Source organism: Macrosteles quadrilineatus, unplaced genomic scaffold (assembly GCF_028750875.1).
Source record: "Macrosteles quadrilineatus isolate MER2022 unplaced genomic scaffold, UCM_ALF_1.0 Scaffold_3__2_contigs__length_128488019, whole genome shotgun sequence".
NCBI lineage: Eukaryota > Metazoa > Arthropoda > Insecta > Hemiptera > Cicadellidae > Macrosteles > Macrosteles quadrilineatus.
The window spans coordinates 64,690,189-64,710,054 of record NW_026542596.1 but is presented as its reverse complement, the minus strand read 5'-3'; the positions used below and the strand labels follow the sequence as shown (position 1 = coordinate 64,710,054).

The 19,866-nt window shown below is 34.3% G+C and overlaps 2 protein-coding genes across 7 annotated transcripts in view; one reads left to right on the top strand and one right to left on the bottom strand.

Moving 5' to 3' along the window:
• The first annotated feature begins 785 nt into the window (after window positions 1-785).
• LOC128990586 (dihydrofolate reductase-like) lies at window positions 786-9,398 on the top strand. The gene is made up of 5 exons (XM_054413027.1): window positions 786-1,006; window positions 2,436-2,588; window positions 3,684-3,813; window positions 5,994-6,103; window positions 9,199-9,398. The coding sequence occupies exons 1-5, from the start codon at window positions 927-929 to the stop codon at window positions 9,287-9,289; spliced, it is 564 nt and encodes a 187-aa protein (XP_054269002.1). The 5' UTR covers window positions 786-926; the 3' UTR covers window positions 9,290-9,398.
• Window positions 9,399-14,424: 5,026 nt separating this feature from the next.
• LOC128988391 (nucleoprotein TPR-like) overlaps window positions 14,425-19,866 on the bottom strand; it is a 95,055-nt gene continuing 89,613 nt past the window's right edge. For 3 of the 6 annotated variants that reach the window (XM_054409640.1, XM_054409642.1, XM_054409641.1), the window contains exons 42-43: window positions 19,124-19,324; window positions 14,425-14,681 (exon numbers count right to left, since the gene is read on the bottom strand). In XM_054409640.1, the coding sequence (XP_054265615.1) occupies window positions 14,548-14,681; window positions 19,124-19,324 (335 nt within the window). In that variant the 3' untranslated portion in view covers window positions 14,425-14,547. Of the gene's footprint in view, window positions 14,682-17,318; window positions 17,391-19,123; window positions 19,325-19,866 lie in introns of all 6 variants that reach the window. The other 3 variants (XM_054409638.1, XM_054409639.1, XM_054409643.1) reach the window with 2 other exon arrangements.

The following is a 19,866-nucleotide window of genomic DNA, read 5'->3' as shown; positions in this document are numbered from 1 at the left end:
AAGATATGTTGTACTGGGATTTATATCTGATATATGTATTAGATTTATTTAAGTTTGTTTATAATGTATTACAATTGTTTGTTTTACATTTGAGCTTTTCAGGGACTTATGTCCCTTCAAGCCACTAGTATTTATTATTGTTTAATGCAAAATAGATTGTAAATAAAACTATGTTTAAAAAAATTAGCTTCCTCCGAAGAAAACAACAGTTACAATCATGGTGGAAGGACAATGAGTTACAACACTACTTGCCACGTTGCCCCTTCGAATGCCGCGGGCTGAAGTTCAATTCAATTTAATTCTATTTATTTACGGCAAAACCCTTTGTACAATACCATACATACAAAAACGCAAAGCTATACAATTGGTAAAAGAACATGCTCACACAAACTTCAATATAGAGTTAAAGTTAAAGGTGGCCCTGCCTGGAGGGCTAACATAAAGAAGGGTTAGTTGTCCTTATAATGCGGTTATAAACAAGCAAAATGATTTTTATTATAAGACATAGTTAAGGCAACATATTATTTGCAAAAATTCCTCAGCTTAAATAACCTTGATTTACTCGGTTCAATCATTGACTTGTTTTTTAATCTATGGTTCAATTATGTGTCTGCTCTTTTTTACTTAAAAAACCTCTTGCCCCACTTTGCAGACGACGAACATTAACGGCGGCAAACTGCAAAGCGCAACAAAAATATTGAAATCACAAATCAAAATATAACCTGTTGCTTGCTTCGTTGCTTGGTTTCGGTTTGGTTTCTTCTGTTCAAGTTGCATAATATTATCTTTTATTTGCACTTAGTATGAGGTTTAATTAATTAATGTGATTTAATTAACCTGTTGTTTCTAAAAATTCAGCAGTTTTACTCGATATCTTAGATTCTTTTTACACCAGCATTTACATAGCTTTCCTTAACTAACTTAAAATGAAACTTTCCATAATTGTGGCTCTTGTCAATACCACTCATGGCATTGGTTATCAAGGAAACATCCCATGGAGGTTAAAGTGAGTTTAAATAATGGCTTAAGTTATAATAACTTATTAATTATAAAAGTTCATAAGCTTGTTTATACTTGTTACTGTGACATTTTAGGTCCTGCTTGCTTGATACCATGATAACTCTCCTTCAGTATCCACACTTCTTGATCAAATGACTTGGCAAAATTGCAATGAATAATTTTGCTATCTGTCTGAATCTTTTGGAAACATGTTTCATAAAGATGTAGGCCTACCTTCATATTAACAACTTTAATTCTTGATAAATAAGAGCTAAAGAGACTTTAACCTAAACAATTGAGGGTTTTAGGAAACTCTTCAGGAAACTGCAATTGCTGGAACAATCGGTCACTAAAATATGAATCTATAGGCCTACATCAATTCCCTTCTTCACCTGCCACCTTTTCAAAGTAGGCCTAGAGGGGCCTACCATATTGTCGAAACAATATAAGTTATTTTGTTTAGTGGACTCAGAATAGCGTTATTGCAGATATCATTTTAATAATAAAGTTTCACTTGTATAACTTAATTTATCATAATTAACTTATGATCCATTCCTAAAACTAGCCTTTTACAAATTAACCCCTGTTATTTGCAACTACAGGATCGGATGGCATAGTATAAAATAGTAACCTTTTCTTTTATACATAGTACCAAAAACATCTGTTTTAGAGCATTTCCCGTCACCATGGCAATGTCGTGGCCATCTCCTGCGATCATGATAACATTGTGGTTGTCTCAAATGATCATTGATCACAGCAACGTTGCATCGTGATCATAAAATACGGCCACATTGTTATCATTCATCCCGATCATGGATCATTTACCGCAAAAGTGATAAACGTGAAAAGATAAAAAACAGCGATATTTGGCATTATTGCATCGTGTGTTGTAAAAAAACTTGTACCTCCTGGTCATCAAAATTCAAGTTCAGTTCTTAGTTTAGCCTACCTGGTTGGACTAGCCTATACAAATTTTGTTTAAGATAAATGAAGTTTTCATTATTTTTTTTACATTTATTAGACTGTCTCTTGTAGTCAACATTTCTTACGTTTAAAAGGAAACATAATCGGTATACTGATTCTTCAACTTTCAAAACCAAACAAATTATACCAGGTACTTAAACTTTATGTTCTTTATTTTTGCAATAAAATACGCCCAGTTGCAATTAACACTAATGTTAAATGTCGAATAGTAGATGCCTCAGAGAAATATTTAGGCTACTAGGCCTACTGAAATATTGCTGAAAGTTTAGTTAGCTTCGTAGATTAGGATGAAATTAAATAAACTTTGGATGACTTTTTTATATAAAAAATACAGTGTTTTATCATCAATTTTAAAGGTTTGTCTGAACTGTATATTTGTGGCTACAGAGTAAGATCAGGGCAATTTATGTTCCAGAAAATGACAACTTTATCCTAATTTGAACTTATTTCAGAAAGGAAATGGCATATTTTGCAAAAATGACCACTTTAGTAAAAGAGAGTGGAAAACAAAATGCTGTTATAATGGGAAGAAAAACTTGGGAATCAATTCCTGGAAAATTCAGACCTCTCAAAGGAAGGATTAACATTGTTCTATCCCGTTCACAGTAAGTAGGCTAATGTTTTCTCCCGACACTTTGGTCTATGTATTATTCGATCCTGAGAAAAGTCAGTAGCTTTTTGATGGTTCGAAACTGGACCCAGTTGGTTCTGATCATTGGGCTTTAAATAAATGATCCTGGCTAATGAAACAGCTGATCTGAGTCAGTAACAAAGCTACACGGATCATCTCACACCATTCTACACTCATCCTTCACTCATATTTTGGTTAAAATACGCACCTAAGTGGCGTCCCCATCTTAATGATTGATAATTGATGATTGATGCTTATGCCTTATTAGGAGTAGCCTACTCAGGTTTAATTAGAAGTAGGATGTTAACTTTTTATGTCACCTTGAACACTTAGGAAATTTATGTCCTATTTAGGTAACTTTAACGTAGATTTAACGTTAGTTAACACACATACTACATTCATTAGCATGTGTATGTTTTTAGGGCATTATACTAAAAATCCTATCAACAATATTTAACCAACCATTGAGGTATATCATACTTTGTAAACAATTTTAAGACGGTTTGCAAAAAAAGGTAGAAACCAACTATAAAAACCAACATAAAATATTGACTGGATAAAAATGACATAGGCTATCTTGAATATTACCATAGATAAAACATACTCCCTTAGTAGATTTCTCATCCTTATGGAACAGCTGAAGACAATTTTATTGTTAGTTCTGTACGGTTTATGTAGAGGTCGTTTTTTGTTTACAATTTGTTTCCCGTTATTACAGCCATTTAAAACCTCATTTAACCAAATAATACAATCTAATCATAAACAATAACTTGTCCCCTAGTTATATAACCAAACAGTAAAGCACAAATCAAGAAATTAACCCTAAAATAATAGAAACAAAGTTTCGTCGACACTAGCGCCCATGTGTCACGTACATGAACTAGACACGAAAAACGTGCTTCAAAATTTACAATGGGATGAGAAGTCTACTTGTGTTGGTTAGTCTATGATATTACATTACCACTTGTTTAATGTTATTAATAATAGTTTTGAAACATGTTATTCATCGATTGGCTGTGTTCAAGCAGAAAACCATGTATTGCATCAGTTTCTCTATGTTGAATTACAGAAGTGGGGAGTATCCTGAAGATTTAGTGGTTTGCCGATCCTTTCCAGAAGCACTACAAGCCTTGAAAAAGCCTCCCTTGGTTGATTCGATTGAGAATGTTTGGGTGATTGGGGGAAGTTCTGTTTACCAGGTACCAAATTAAATGCTATATTATTTAGTTCTCAAGTCTTTTCTAAGGGTTTAGCAGACATTCTTACGATGCACTTGAAATTATGAACGATGGAGTGTTGAATTTTATTTTATTGATAAAGTTGTATGTTTAAGAAATCACTATGACACATATTCACTGACTAGCTGGCTTTGCCCCGTTTAACTTCATAAGTATTCGCATGGCTCATTCACGTCCTGGTTGAAGTTCGTTCGCTATGCTCACTCACCTTTAGGTTGGAGCTCGTTCGCTGCGCTCACTTGCCTTTAGGTTCGCTCGTTCGCTACGCTAACTCGCCTCCAGGTTGAAGTTCGTTCGCTACGCTCACTCACCTTTTGGTTGAAAATTAGCTGTTGTCATAAATTAAAAAAAAAAAAATAGTGCTGCACCCTGTTGGTAATCCTTGTAACTTTTATGCTATTGAACATCATAGAACAGAACCAACTTGTTTAATTGAAACAGCTGTTAAGATTCATTATCTATCTATCTATACTATTATAAAAAAGAGGTGGTTGCTGTATGTGTGTATGGGAACAGTAAACTCGAAAAATACTGGTCGGATTGAGCTGAAATTTGGCATGATGATAGCTCACATTCCCGATTAACATATAGGCATATTCTTATTTCAAAAATCCTTTCGGGCTCCGCCCCAGTGGCTCTGGAGTTTCCCATGTTAACCTTATGAGAAATGGAATTATTGAATCTTAACAGCTGTTTCAATTAAACAAGTTGGTTCTGTTCTATGATGTTCAATAGCATTAAAGTTACAAGGATTACCAACAGGGTGCAGCACTATTATTTCTTTTACATTTATGACAACAGCTAATTTGCAACCAAAAGGTGAGTGAGCGTAGCGAACGAACTTCAACCTGGAGGCGAGTTAGCGTAGCGAACGAGCTAACCTGAAGGCAAGTGAGCGCAGCGAACGAGCTCCAACCTAAAGGTGAGTGAGCGTAGCGAACGAGCTCCAACCTAAAGGTGAGTGAGCGTAGCGAACAAACTTCAACCAGGACGAGATTGAGCCATGCGAACGAGATAATCTTGAAAATTAAGAAGTTAAACGGGGCAAAGCCCGCGGGTTACAGCTAGTTCCTTTTAAATATGAAAAACCATAAGGTTAACATGGGAAACTACAGAGCCACTGGGGCGGAGCCCGAAAGGATTTTTGGGATAATATGCTTTAATGTTAATCGGGAATGTGAGCTATCATCATGCCAAATTTCAGCCCAATCCGTCCAGTAGTTTATGCGTGATTGAGCAACACACACATACACAAACACACACACAAACTTTCAGATTTATAATATTAGTAAGATTCTACCTTTTTCCCAATAGAATATGTAAAAGAATCATTCGATATCAAAGTACAAAATTTGAATCAATCACAGGAGAACTCCCAACTATCCAAACTCCAACCATCCATATAGTCGATTATAAAAATTACTGACAGAAAGAATTTAAAAAAACATAAAACTTAAGTAATATGAATCTATATAAATAAAATTATCATTAATAAAAAAGGTTATCAATCATTGTAGCCTCTGGATTGCTTTTGCTATTGTCACCACTTACCTTAGCAAACTTAATATTCATTCACTCAATAATAGGATTGCTAAGGTAAGCCCTTACAATAGCAATAAAAAAGGCTTTTTAGAAGCCATGATTGCGGCAAAATCTTAAATATCTCCCGTGCCTTAAAGAGATCATCATCATCTCCTGCGGTCATGGAAAATCATATCGTCCTTCACAATCACAGCAAAAGCATCAATGTTTTCAATCCCAAAATATTTGAAGATATGTTCTGCCATCCTGAAAGTACTGTAAAAGTTCAAAATACAATTTACCCGAATAAATTGGAACCATACCACTATCCGAATTCGGTACAGTCCCTACCCTATTGATTTGAATATTCTGTCAATTTCTGCTCACTCTTAAAATGCAACCTAAGTGAGGCAAAAATTCTAGTGCTGAACTTAGGCGTGCAGACAAAGAAGTCTGTTTAAGGACGAATAAAATAAATTTCTTTGTTAAGTTTCATATTAATGCAAATGCATTTTCTCTTTAATAAGTTTGTGAGAAACAAACCTGTTAAACAAATAATTGTTATGTTAAAATCCCCTGTACTATGTACAACAAATTAGTACATGTAAATTGTATTCCAGGAGGCCATGGAGAGCAGTGCTTGCCACAGATTATATGTCACTAGGATAAAAAAAGAGTTTGAGTGTGACACCTTCTTCCCTAAAATTCCAGAAGAGTTTGTCGAAGTAAAGTAAGTATTACATCTACATGTCCATGGGCATTTTCATTTCAGTGCTATTAATAAACTCAACAATTCAGGACACAATTTATTAACAAACGTAAGTTTTGTGATTCGTCAAAAGATATTTTTCTTGCAACAATGTGACGGTTGTTTAAAGTTCACAATGTTTGTAAAAATGTCTTTTATAATAAATCTCCTCAAATATTTTGAACAACATGGTTCCATTTTTTTCATTGATCATGCTCATGAATATTAATTTGTTTAGCATATATTTTGAATGCTATTTATAAAAGAATTCAGTTGAGAATCGTAATATGATTAATATGGTTTATCTTGATAATAATATACAAAGCTGGAAACAATGCCTTTCGATTCTGGTTTAAAATGTCATACTACAGTCCATTCCACTAGTCGTGGCACCCGACGGATTAGGAACGGATTAGGTGTATGTAAGGGTCTCCTAATCCGTAAGGTGCCATGACTCGTGGAACAAACTGTAGTTGCCAATGAATTTGTAACACTTAGTGGTAATCATTAAGTTAACAAAATGACTAACAATATAGACCAGGCCGGGGTTGGGGTTGAGTATGCAAAATTATTCGGACGCACTTTCTCTTTTGATTGTTGTTAAGGACACTTTGGACAGTAAGTAATTATATATAGTATATATTATTATATTATATTATTATATTAAGAAATTAATGTATTTTCCAAATTTTATCAAAATATGTTCATAACAAGCAAACTACAACAGTTGACTTATTCTTTATAAGATTAACATGGGAATTTTAAAATTACAATTTTTTTGAATTTTATCCGTAACAATTAGGCGCATAATAACGCTTCAATATACTAAATTATTTGTTTTTTAAGCTCTACAAAATGGTTTAGAAAGAAATTGTGAAATTTTGTGTTTTTAGGGTCAAAAATGGGAAAAACCTATTTTTACCCCATAAAACCCCCCGTAAACCCCCGTTCCTATAGTCCGATCATGCTGGTTCGCGAACTCATTCAAGTGTATCCCGCCTTACACCTTCAAACAAAATTTTATCAAAATCGGACAAAAATTACTCAAGTTATCGTGCGGATGGACACATATATATATATATACAGGGTGATCAACTCAAGGAGGCCACCATTGGGATATCGGAAACGGTAAGAATTAGAGAAAACTTTAAATGGGGGACATTCCTTTATTTTTTGTAGCAGTTAAAAATATGATTTTAGTTTTTCAAAATCTTTGAAATTTCTTACGGAACACCCTGTATTTTATCATGTTTTCGGATAGAACATGCAATTTAAAAACTTTTTAATTTTTGACATTTTTTCGATAAACCCACTCGTTTAGGAGTTACAGCCTATGGAAAAATGACTTCCGGTGTACATTTTACATCATGTAGCTCCAAAAAAAGTAGGTTTATAGCGAAAATGCGAAGAGAAAAACTATCCACATAATTACTATCCACAATGGTTATACAAATTAAATGATTTGTTGTACTGAAAATTTGAAAAACGTTCCATTTGAACATGTTGGAAAATGCTCGTCTTGTCCGACCGGTGAAGATGGCTCCGAGTCATATAGCTCCGGGGGCTTCACTGACACCAGTACATCCCTTGTGCTATGAACTGTGCTACCGTTCTCGACAATGTTTGGCCCTCTTAAATGGTTCATTAATTTTGTTCATATCTTCTTTTAAATATTGCAATTAACAATTTATTTTCTCTTAGATGGCCTTTTTCTCATATTTCTTGTTCTCTTCTAAGGACAGAAGTTAGAACCTAGGTCCTACACAATCGTATGAAGTATATAATGAGTGTTTCAATCCATTTGGCATCAGAAGAAAAACCTTTATGGACGTTTAAATAATAATTTCAAACAAACAAACAAGGCAGATCTACGGAAACAGAGTTTTTTGGCGGCCATATTGTGTGCCATCTTGGAAAATATTACCTGAAGGGTTGTTGTGATTAGGTTTTGAGTATTTAAATGTATTCGGCATTCTAATAAAACCCCTATGCAGACATTTAAATTATTATTTTGGGCCAATTAATAAGAGAGATATGTGAAAACAGAGTTTTAGGACGCCATCTTAGGTGTCATATTGGAACATATGCCCCTAAAAGTTTAAGTAAGTAAATTTGGAGTATTGCAATGTGTTTGCAATCCGATAAAACCCCTATGCAGATGTTTAAACTATTATTTTAGGCCAACTAAGAAGAGAGATATGCGTAAACAGAGTTTTAGGACGCCATCTTGGAACATAAGCTCTTAAAAGTTGATGTAAGTACATTTTGAGTATTGCAATGTGTTTGGCACCTGAGAAAACCTCTATTCAGATGTTTAAACCAATATTTTAGGCCAAATAACAAAAGAGTAATGGGGCAAACAGGGTCTGGCCGCCATCTTGGATACCACACTTTCATTTAAATTTCGCTTTGGCAACACGCAGATTTGTACTCAGCAGGGTCGAATTACCCTAAAAAATCTGTTTACCCAATCGTTACATGAAGTTTTTCTTGCATTGCTCTTTTTTAAAAACGTACCTCCAATTGTGTTTCGTTGTAAATTAATAACATTAATAATATATGGATTATTAAATTACAAATTATTAGATTTTGGTTATTAAATGATAAAGGATAATTACGTTTTTGTTACCCAAGCAGCTACAGGTTGAGTTCGGACATATTTCGTCAGTAAAAACTCAAATATAATCACCTCAATGTATATTTAATCCGTTTTAAAAGTAAAATCTTTATTAAAATCTAATTTATCACTTTTTTAAACGAGAACTAACTATAAGTGTAATGGAGACTCTTAAAGAAAATTTCTTCTTCTTTTCAACTATAAAAGAATTATCAAAATCGGTCGATAAACGATGGAGTTATTTGCATTTTTCTCGATCAAGGCCAAGTCAGGTGTTCCGCCATATTGGATGGCAGCCATATTGGTACTCGACCAACGCCGATCGTGGCAACATGCGTTTTCTTACTGTCCAAAGTGTCCTTAACAACAATCAAAAGAGAAAGTGCGTCCGAATAATTTTGCATACTCAACCCCAACCCCGGCCTGGTCTAATAATTATATTTAAAACACCTTATTTCAGGGACGAAAATGTACCTTCAGAACCACAAGAAGAAGATGGGATTTCATATGAATACAAAGTTTATGAAAAAAGGCCATCAACACCTGCATAGATTCATGTCCAAATATACCTTATAGTTTTGTCCATGTTGAATAAATTATACTTAATACCCTTTTATAATTTTGGCTGTTTGTAATTTATCAGAGAACTCATTATTTACTGGGATTGCATCTAGATTTATTTAGTCCTTACCGTCTTTGCAATCAGGTAAGTACAACCTATCCTAAAAACTTAAAATAAGTTACCGATGGTACCAGAACCGAGAATCAATTTTGGCTAGGAACCAGTACTGGTACCGACTTTGAAAAAGTGGTACCGACCAATCACTATTATATATACATATATGACAACATGTCACGTTAAGGATCTCGTGACCACATGTAAGTGGCCTTCAGACCGCTAAGGGTTAAGAGTCAAAAAATGAGAAAAACCAATTTTCCCCCCATTAAACCCGCATAAATCGCTGTTCCCATGTTTTGATCATGCTGGTTTGCAGAATCGTTTGTTTATCCCGCCCTACATCTTCAAGCAAAATTTAATCAAAATCGGACCAAAATTACTCATGTTATTGCGTCCACAGACGTGTAAATCTGTATATATATAACCAATTTGAAAGAATAGTGCTTTTGGCCTCTAGGGATATCAAAATAAAAAATTACATCAATCCTGGGTTAAGGTCTTATTGTGCCACCTACAGTAATAGCTACTTCCCTATAGAGAAATTTTCTAAAAATGAAATGAAATGAAATGAAATGAAATGAAATGAAATGAAATGCTTTATTGTCGTTAAAACTGAGTACAAAGTTCATGACAATCGTCAAAAGAAAAAGAAAACAATCAAGATGGCAACTAAAACTAAAACTCTAAACCAAAGTACTCTTCATGTTTATACAGGCAAGCCTGGGTTAGAGTAGTTTTTAAAACATGTTTAAATTTTGAAACACACAGGTTTTTGATGGATGCAGGCAAGAAATTGTACATTTTAACACCTTGGTACTCAAAACTATTTTGAGTGGCTGTATACTTATGCCTTAGTGTAGACAGATTATCTTTAGATCTAGTACAATAGTTGTGAACATCAGATATCTTTTCAAAGTGAGAAATGTTTTCTTTTACATACAACAAACTTGCCAAAACATACAAGGATGGAAATGAGAGAATGTTAAGACTCACGAAAAGGGGCTTACAATGTGTTCTTCTATTCACACTACAAATTAACCTCACCGCCTTCTTTTGTAAAGTAAAAAGCAGCCTGTTAGCATAAAAACTGTTGGCCCACAGTGAGGTACCATAGGACAAATAGCTATGAATGTGGCCATAATATATACAAATAAGGACATCATCTGAAACAGTGGACCTAAGTGCTCTTATCATAAATATGCCTTTTACAATTTTAGATGCTACAAAATCTACATGTGAAAACCACTTCAAGTTTGACTGCAAATGAAAACCCAAAAACTTCAGAGTGTTTACATCATTACCATTACTGCTTAGACTAATAGTCAGGTCCTGAGTCTTATCAGCATTAAGACATAACTTGTTTGCATTACACCAGTCGTTAATAACAGCAGATTTTGTGTCCAATGTGTCTGTAACATCATTCAAAGAGTTACCCCGTACACACAAGGCCAAGTCATCAGCAAAAAGAAAGCTTTTTACAGATAAGTCATTAATATTACAAGGTAAGTCATTTATATACAGTATAAACAGGGTAGGGCCCAATATAGAGCCTTGGGGCACTCCGTGGGGCACTCGAACAGGACTAGAATAAGTGCCATTTAGATAGACTTTTTGCCATCTGTCACTAAGATAAGATTGAAAAAACCTAACCAAAACATCATCAAGGTTATAGCAAGAAAGCTTATTCACAAGGAGATCATGAGCCACTGTGTCAAAGGCCTTAGACATGTCGTACGATCTGAACACTATACCACTTTTGGCCTCTAAACTTTGAAAGCAATTTGATATCAGTGCCTGGGTTGCTTGGACAGTGCTGTGTTTGGGCCTAAAGCCAAACTGACTACTTGCTAAAAGGTTACTATCCTCAAGATACTGAGAAAATCTACGATGTACGAGATGTTCCAAGACCTTCGACACTGCAGGGATAATAGATATAGGCCTATAGTTAGCAATGACATTTTTAGGCCCTTTTTTATGGACTGGTATAACCTTAGAAATCTTGAACTTGTTTGGGTAGCAGCCTTGTGTTATACAAAGATTAAATAGGTAAGTCAAAACTTCACTTATGTAACTAGAAGCTAACTTCAAGATGGGGACATTAATTCTGTAAATATCTAAACAAGAGCTATTGTTAAGACTGTTGATGGCTGCATACACCTCTTCTACAGTAAATAGTCCAATCCTAAAAGCATTGTTGTCCTCAATAGTCGGAAGAGCGTTGCAAGAGGTCAAATTTCTAAGATATTGCTCAGGACCATTTGAAGAGGCGGGAACATTACTTCTCAGGTTTTCAACACAGTCGACAAAGTAGGAGTTCAGTCCATCGGCAGTTAGGCAGTCAGGAATAGACAAAGGCTTACTATTACAGTTGCTTATTTCATTAATGATTGACCAGGATGTTTTAGAAATATTACTAGAGTTTAGCAGTAAACTGTTGTTATGGTCAAGTTTGGCTTTCTTGATTTCTTTGCGGTACTGCAACTTTAATGAGTTGTACTTAGTTTTAACTTCAGCAGTCCCTGCATTACAAAACAAAAAATATAGCCGGTCCAGCTCATTTTTCATATTTACAAGTCCTTGATGATACCACCTTTTGTTAGGTTTGTTGTTAAAACCGACAGTAGTTTTCAAGGGAATCGAACCATTTAAGGCCCACAACAGTTTGTCAAAAAACACTTTGAATTTAGCATTTAAGTCTAGGCTATGGTCATATAATTCAAACCAATTCAACTGACTAAGGTTGGATAAGAATTTTAAGGAATTCTGAGGATTTAATTTCCTAGTAACTTTTCTCGGTAAAGAAATTGGATTAGATTTAGAATATGACTCGATGTTCATTGACAGAAAGGCCGCATTATGATCTGAGACAGGAGTGTGTATAACTGAGGCTTCCCATCTATCTGGGTGTACTGAGGTCACAATATTGTCCAAGCAGGTACCTTTGTTTACACTTCCAGCTGCGACATTAGGCCTAGTGATTTCATTAATTGCAGTGTGAAGACCAAAACTAGATATTAGGTTTTTAAGTTCCCGGACTTCAATGCTGTCAGACAGAAAGTCTATGTTAAAATCACCTGTGCAAAAGAAGTCAAGTTTCACACCATGCATAGTTGAGAAGACATCATGCAGTTTATCCAGAAATAAATAAACATTACCTGAGGGTGGTCTGTAGAAGTTTACGATCACTGTTTTGTGCTTAACGATGTACACCGCTGAGGCTTCAAACGTGAGTTCTTCCACTAATATACTCAAATTTAACTTATTGTAAATTATAAAGTCTAGGTTCTCTTTTACAAGTATTGCAGATCCACCATGTTTAGACATTGATCTAGCAAAAGAGGTTGCAACTAAGTAGCCTCTTAGGCTTAAGTTGTTAATATCATTTTGTGAGACCCAGTGTTCAGTCAAACAAATCACATCCACACTACTGTCATACGCAAGCAAACGTAGGTAATCTAGTTTGTTAGTAATGGATTGAATATTCCACAGGAGGATGTTTAGTTTTTTAGCTGACCTAGATAGTATTTTATTAGACGACTGCTGTAAGCAAATGTTAGAGAAGTTCCCAATCGCTTTGTTATGCGTTGAGAGTTGTGTGTCAGAATTATCTGTCACTTCAGACTCTACGTTAAATTTACAGAGTTGGGGGGAGTTTCTAAAAAATTCTCCTGACACTGAGCAGTGCTTGTTGCTTTTTTAGCAAACCTGAAGGCATTTATATATGCCCCAGTAGGCCAGAATTCAGGCAAATATATTTTGTCCCACAAGTGAGCAGGAACCCCTACCTTAAATGTCCGATAGCCTGGGAACCTGTTCCTCATTTGTGTGACTTTGTAATCACCACTAATTTCATCACTTATATATTTATTAACTGTATCACAGTCAACGTCTGTAGCCAGCCTTGAGATGAATAAATACCTGTATTTGTTGACAGTTTTTAATTTATTGCTAGTGTTGGCAGAACCTGTGATCGAATTGTCGTTATTAAAATGTTGTTTTCCAGAGATTTGTATTTGTTTATTCACCTTAAGCCCATTAGCGTTAACTGAACTTGAACTTGTTGTAGTTGGTAGGTTAAGGTTATGTTTATACGGTTTTGACAGTTCAGTTTGACGTTTTCCACCATTCCTCTTCACTGATGTTTTTTGTTTGGCAGGCGTAACAGTTTCGCTGTTTCGCTTGTCTACTGCAAGAGCAGACGTCGCAGGCAAACTAGCAGAACTTTTGGTGGCAGACGACACGGGCAAAGTAGACGAATTGTTGACAAACTGATGACAACTACTAAGATTAGAATTGTCTTTATGACTGTGAATAATATTCTCTGAGTTGTCATTTGAAGATTTAGATGAGTCTATACTTTTGTCACTTTTAGCAATCATTTTAGATTTATTTCTCAAAACACTTGCAAAAGTGTTACTACTATCTTTTAACATAAGATCGCTGACAGCCTCTGCCTGATTAGACATAGCAGTTTTTAACCTTAAATTTTCTATTTTAATTTCGGAAATTTCTACTTTAATTTCTAAGTTGTTTTGTGTTAGTTCATTGATTTTTGATATCAGATATTCAATTTTCTCTGAACACGGGCAGACATGGTTGAGAACTGAGTTGGTGTCGTAAGCTACCGAATTGTCCGTGTTGTTACTCACGTTAGTCTCAGCGACGGAGCATATATCACACTTCCAATCAATTTGAGAACAATTTTCCACAAAGTTTGATTCTGATAAACTGGTACAATTTAAATGAAACATATATTTACAATCACCACTACATTGGATTTTGTCACATTTTAAATTAATGATTTTCTTACATGAGCCACATTTCAGTGACTTGTTTCTTGGCGGCGGTGCCATCTTGATCTCTTCTCCAAAGAGAAAAGAGAAAAGAGACTGTTCCCCAATCTTGCACTATTAAAAAAATCAATGATAATCATAAAGGAAATACTAAAATGTAATTAATGGTACAAATAATGGCGTAATAAAACTAATTTTGTTTTAAACATTGTTTATCATGTAGAAAAATTAAAGGACAAACAAATTATATCTTGAATGTATGACAAACATGTCAAAATATCACAACTACAATATATAAAATGTGTCAACAAATGTTAACCAAGTCTGAAAACTTAAACTAAAACCGAGGTTGAAAATGGAAAGGAGTCCTGTTGCGCCTCGCCCTTCCCCGGAATTGCCCTCTCACTTGGTCCAACAGTGTGCTGCGGGTGAGGGGGATATTTCTACCTCTGAGGAACATGGGGCTGACTCCTGCAAAGGCAAATGTGTAACTGTTTATCATCAACATTGTATAGGATAAATAAAACATTTGTTACCAAGCAACTTGTCTATTAAATTGTAGACATTTCACTGATCAAAAAAAAAAAAAAAAAAAAAAAAACAATGATTAACAACATTTTCAAAAAAAAGATTACCGTAATCAGTAATTTCTACTTTAAAATTCATCTATTGGGTTTGTTAACAAATCTTGTGGAAAAACAAACTCGTTAATTAGGCATTTTTAGGGTTTTTACAACACTCAATTCCCAGAAATTCTAAAAAACAACAGAACTTTAATGAAGCTTTATGTAAATTAACAGTCAAAGATAAAACAATAAAAAATAATACAGTTTTAAACAGATGCAAAAAAATTGAGATAAAAAGAAGCATTGATATTCCATTATTCCATAGCCAATTGAGTGGATCGGCTAATAAATCCTGTTGAGGGGATGACAAAGCCATTCAGTTTGTGTACCAAATCAATGTATTTGGCTGAAACATTTATACATTGGAACAAATTAAACACAAAATATTATTCTTATAGTAAACCAATTATCTTTAAAAACCGTATGATTTTACTATTTTGACAAAAAACCTACCTTCTTAGAAAATCAGTCAACTAACAAAACATAAAGACTGAAGTTTTAGTGAACTATATTTATAAAAACAAATGATAGTGTGCAAAGTGAAAAATCTTTTTCTTTAATTTCAAAATGTATAACACTCATGACTGACATTAGTTATGCATAAGATTGTGCCATTCATTTACTCAAAAGAGTATTTAGTAAGTCCACAAATCCTCCATTCATTGAATTAAGCAATACCAATTTATTCCAATTTTATCCACCAAATTTATTCCATTGAAGATCAATGGAATAAATTATTCTTATTCTTATTACCAGCATGATACAATTAATTTTTGTCGTGCCTTTACAATTAAAAAAATAAATTGATATCCCAGTGAGGCAACAAAGTTAAGACCCACAGACACTTCCTGAAACTTAATCTGGCTACAGTACATCACTAAATAATGATTCCTACCTAAAAAAAGTATGCAACTATCATGAAACAAAACATTAAAAAACAAGCACTCAACAGCTCACATAATAGTTGTTAGAAATCAGGAAGGCACAAAAACCATAAGCATGCACCAACCAAGGCCCTTTTCCAGAAAGTGTGATTGTGTTACAGCTAATAGTAGAAACATGAGCAAAATACAACTAAATACTGAATTAATTTGAACTAAATACAGTTACACTATTAATGAAAGACTATCAATTTGTAATACAGTACTGAAAACAACCTCAAATGGTATTTGTATTGAGAAATTATATCATTTAGCAGTTAATATCATGTGTCAAAATATAGACAATGTTGATAAGAGGTTTTGGTAACTCCAATGAGCTCATTTTGAATTCTGTGATAGTATAGTTGACATGATAGTATAACTGACTTTTCCTAATCCAAAAATATTGGCTGATGTAATGAAATTTTTCCAATTAAAAAAGTGATTTAGATAAATTGTAGTAGTATAATATTCAGTACATTGAACCAATTGACTTTTGAGACTAAAAAAGGACGATGGTCCAACATAGATAAAAAATATAAATTAGATTTTTAACGAATAGGTTTCAGAGAGGTCGTGTAATAATAAAGGTGTGTTGTCCAAACCACGTCTCAAGAAATCATCCCAGAGCGGGAATCACCGGGCAATGATCATTAGGCATTGATCACTTTACACAACCCAAGAACGTCTCTATTAAGTTCAACAGTTGGTTGCTGACTGTGCTACTGCAGTGTATTTGTGCTCACATTGTAAGAAAAAACTGTTGAAGTTTCTGTTGAATGAAGAAATAGAAGACGAGAAAATTCTGGAATTTACAAGTAAACCACGATTGTGTAATCCAAGTTTTTTACAAAGAGAACCAAAGATGGATATTCCCTTGGTTTTATTAGAGAACCAATGCAGACGGGAGGCTGTATTTTGTTAACTTTTTAGACTTTCGAAGAATCAGTTCAAAATTGTTTGTGCTTGATAGAGAAAAATCTACAACAAACTTCATGCGATCGCACTCCATACTTAATAACAAAACGCCATTCTTACAAGTTGTCACACATAAGCTTGGGAGCACAGAAGAACACCGACACAACACTGCAATATGTAAATAGATGCTGGTTATCAGCGATCCTAACTGCTCCTGGAGCAGTTGGACAACAGGCCCATTGATATCGATGCTGAGCGTCTATTTCTCAGAGACGGACACAACAGACGTGGCACATAAATATTATTCTGAATTTAACATGGCATAAAATGGCTTGGACAACGGGCCTTTAAGAGTTGTAGGGCTGGAGATTTAAGATTACATCTAGTAGAATTTTGGATTATTTCTCTTCAATTTATATATCCCTAAACAAGGATGAAACTAAATATTGTGTAGTTTATTTTGTCTATCTATAAGCCCTTGAATTATACCTTTCCTAGTTAATTTTCACCTAACTCTATTTCTTTGCACAAAAACCATCAGCCACTTAGATATTTCATATATTTTAAGAATTGTAATGTAAATTTTAAGTCATACTTACCAAAGGCCTTTAAAACTTATATATAGTTCCTGATTAAATACAAACCATTGATTTATTTTTCTGGTGATATCTTGATTATTCTTCGTACTCTAGGGGACCGTCTTACAATAATCGGCACTAGAATAATGTAATGAAAGTCAAAACAATGTTTTTGCAAGTTATACAAATGGTATAAACAGCAGTGTTTTAAGTAACATAACACAAATTTAACAAAAAAAACTTTTTAAATAAAAACAAATCGTAACTAATAAATTTGGAACAATTCAGTTTTGTAAATTTATAAAATTTATTATGGTAGATAAGACACTGCTGCAATTGTGTTTAATAAACTTAAAATAATTTTGAAATCAAATTCGTACATTGCTTAGTAGAATATTTCATGACTAGGGTGTAAAGTAACTTTTCAAGCCTTGATCGGAAAATGAGCAAGGATTGAAAAGACACCTTTTGCCTGTGTGATGAACTATATTTTTCGTCATATTGCACCATTATTTGAGCAAACTCAAAAATAAAATAGTTTTAATTTAAAGAAAACTACTTTGAACTAATTTTCAATATAATTTGCTGATGGAAACAAGCAGCTGTTTATTAAGTGATTCAAAGGTTTCATCTATTATGATTGTTTTAGTTTATACTATTGTTGTCAAACTATTTACCGTAAGGTAACAGATACAAATGATATATACATGTGATTGTTTGGAATCTAAATTTACAACTGAGTTGACAACAGCTGATTATTACTCCCTATGGACTAAAAACATTTTTTACTCCCTCAGAGAGTAAAAATGATACTTAAGACCCGCAACGCATGCATTAAAAGCGGCTGGTTTTTCTGCAGTATGACAAAAAACAGGTTTTCACTTTTTACACAACCCACAAGTGGAGTTATTTTCTATTGCAATTTGGAATACACTAAACCAAATGTGATTGGCCGTTTCTAAACATTTTCTTGTTGATGCTTGTGAGTGTAGACCTAACAATTTAGGTCAGTGTAGCGTTGAAAGTTATATTGTAAGAAAAATGTCCCTCATCAACAAAATGCATATTAGTTAGATCTCATTCAGGAAGAAATTAATAGGTTAATATTAGTAACTGGCATATTTAGTTTTAGGCAAATTTCAAGCACCATTCATCTAAACTAATATTGTAACATTTAATGTAGTTTCCGTAAAAAGATAAATTTAAAAAAAGAAATGGGGAACTGATTATGGTGAATACAAAAACATTCTGTCACCTCAAAGCAAAACAATCTTTGCCGTTAATTCACCACGACTAGTTTTTTTCTTTCTGTGATTCACCATCCTTTCAAATACCAGGGTTAGCAGAAATCATTTTTTGTATTCTAAAAAACTATTGTTATTCACTATTACCTAATTGATTTTCAGGAATTTCTTAACACAAAGCAGTTACTGGAAGGCATGCTTCCGAGCAATTCTAAGAACAGTTTTAATATTCACAAACAAAAGTGATATTTAAAAATACCTACTGTTAACAATCTTTCATATAAATAAGGCTTTATGCGTTGAAGTATTTATGTACTGTGCAAATTAAATTAATATTAGTAAAATGTTATTAAATACAAGATCCAAAAATCTTAGCGACTTCTGGAATGGCAACCAAACCCAACATTTAAAAGCCTATCCCAGATCTAATCTGATCTCAAAGTAGACCTAAAAATAGAGAAAATAAAAAAAATGATGTGGTGAAATAATGGAAAAGTCATTAATGAAGTTGTGAAATTGTACAATCAAAGAGCAAAGCTAACAACAACCATCCAGCTAAAGTCCTACTAACTATGGTGTGGTAAAGCTAAAGTGCTATTAGATTGCTACATTACTGTATAGACTTACCTCTGTCAGAGGTGGGTGGGTCGTCATTGTTCCACACTATAGGTGTGCGGCCGCGCACAGTGCCTGGTCGCATGGAGCGTCGCGCTGTAGGACCTCGCGCCACAACTGTTGCACTAGCCTCACTAGCCTCCGCCTCCCGTCCCTCCTCCGCCTCCTCCACCATTGCAGCGGCAGACGATTTCTCACCCTCGGAACTCACCCCTACAACACAGCCTGATTAGACTTCAACATTACACAAACTTTTACGCTGGTTCTTAGACCACAAGGAGTTCTAGAAACCTAGTCAAGTGTATATCTCATATTTGTTGCTTCATCTGGTTAATTAATATAAGTTTTAAGGATACATTGACACTGAACACATATGTTTAGGAAACGTGCGACTTAAAGAAATCCTTTCAGCTAAGATACCTAGCCATGATTAGGACACAAAGTAATTACATCAGACATAAAAATACAGCTTAAAATATTGTTTTTACCACATTTAATACCAGGTGCTAGGAGAGTATAGGCCTACACACATTTAAGAGTGAGATCTGGTAAGGAACCTGAAACCAAACTCAATTCAGGGTGTCAGGAGACTACATACACAAAGGGGTGTGACAGCCGTTAGTGGATCTGGTTAACGTGTTCTCTGGCTATAAAATTAAAATGATGGCCGTTAAGTTCTGCCTAAGGCTATGGCCACACGGGCGTTTTTTCACGCAAGAACGCAGCGTGAAAAAAAGTGAGAAATATGAGCAGCA

Excerpts from the sequence above, each read along its gene's own strand:
- LOC128990586 (XM_054413027.1), top strand. The coding sequence starts at position 927 with ATGAAACTTTCCATAATTGTGGCTCTTGTCAATACCACTCATGGCATT. Across the intron at positions 1,007-2,435 it reads AACATCCCATGGAGGTTAAA|AAAGGAAATGGCATATTTTG; the intron begins GTGAGTTTAAAT and ends AACTTATTTCAG. Across the intron at positions 6,104-9,198 it reads GAAGAGTTTGTCGAAGTAAA|GGACGAAAATGTACCTTCAG; the intron begins GTAAGTATTACA and ends ACCTTATTTCAG.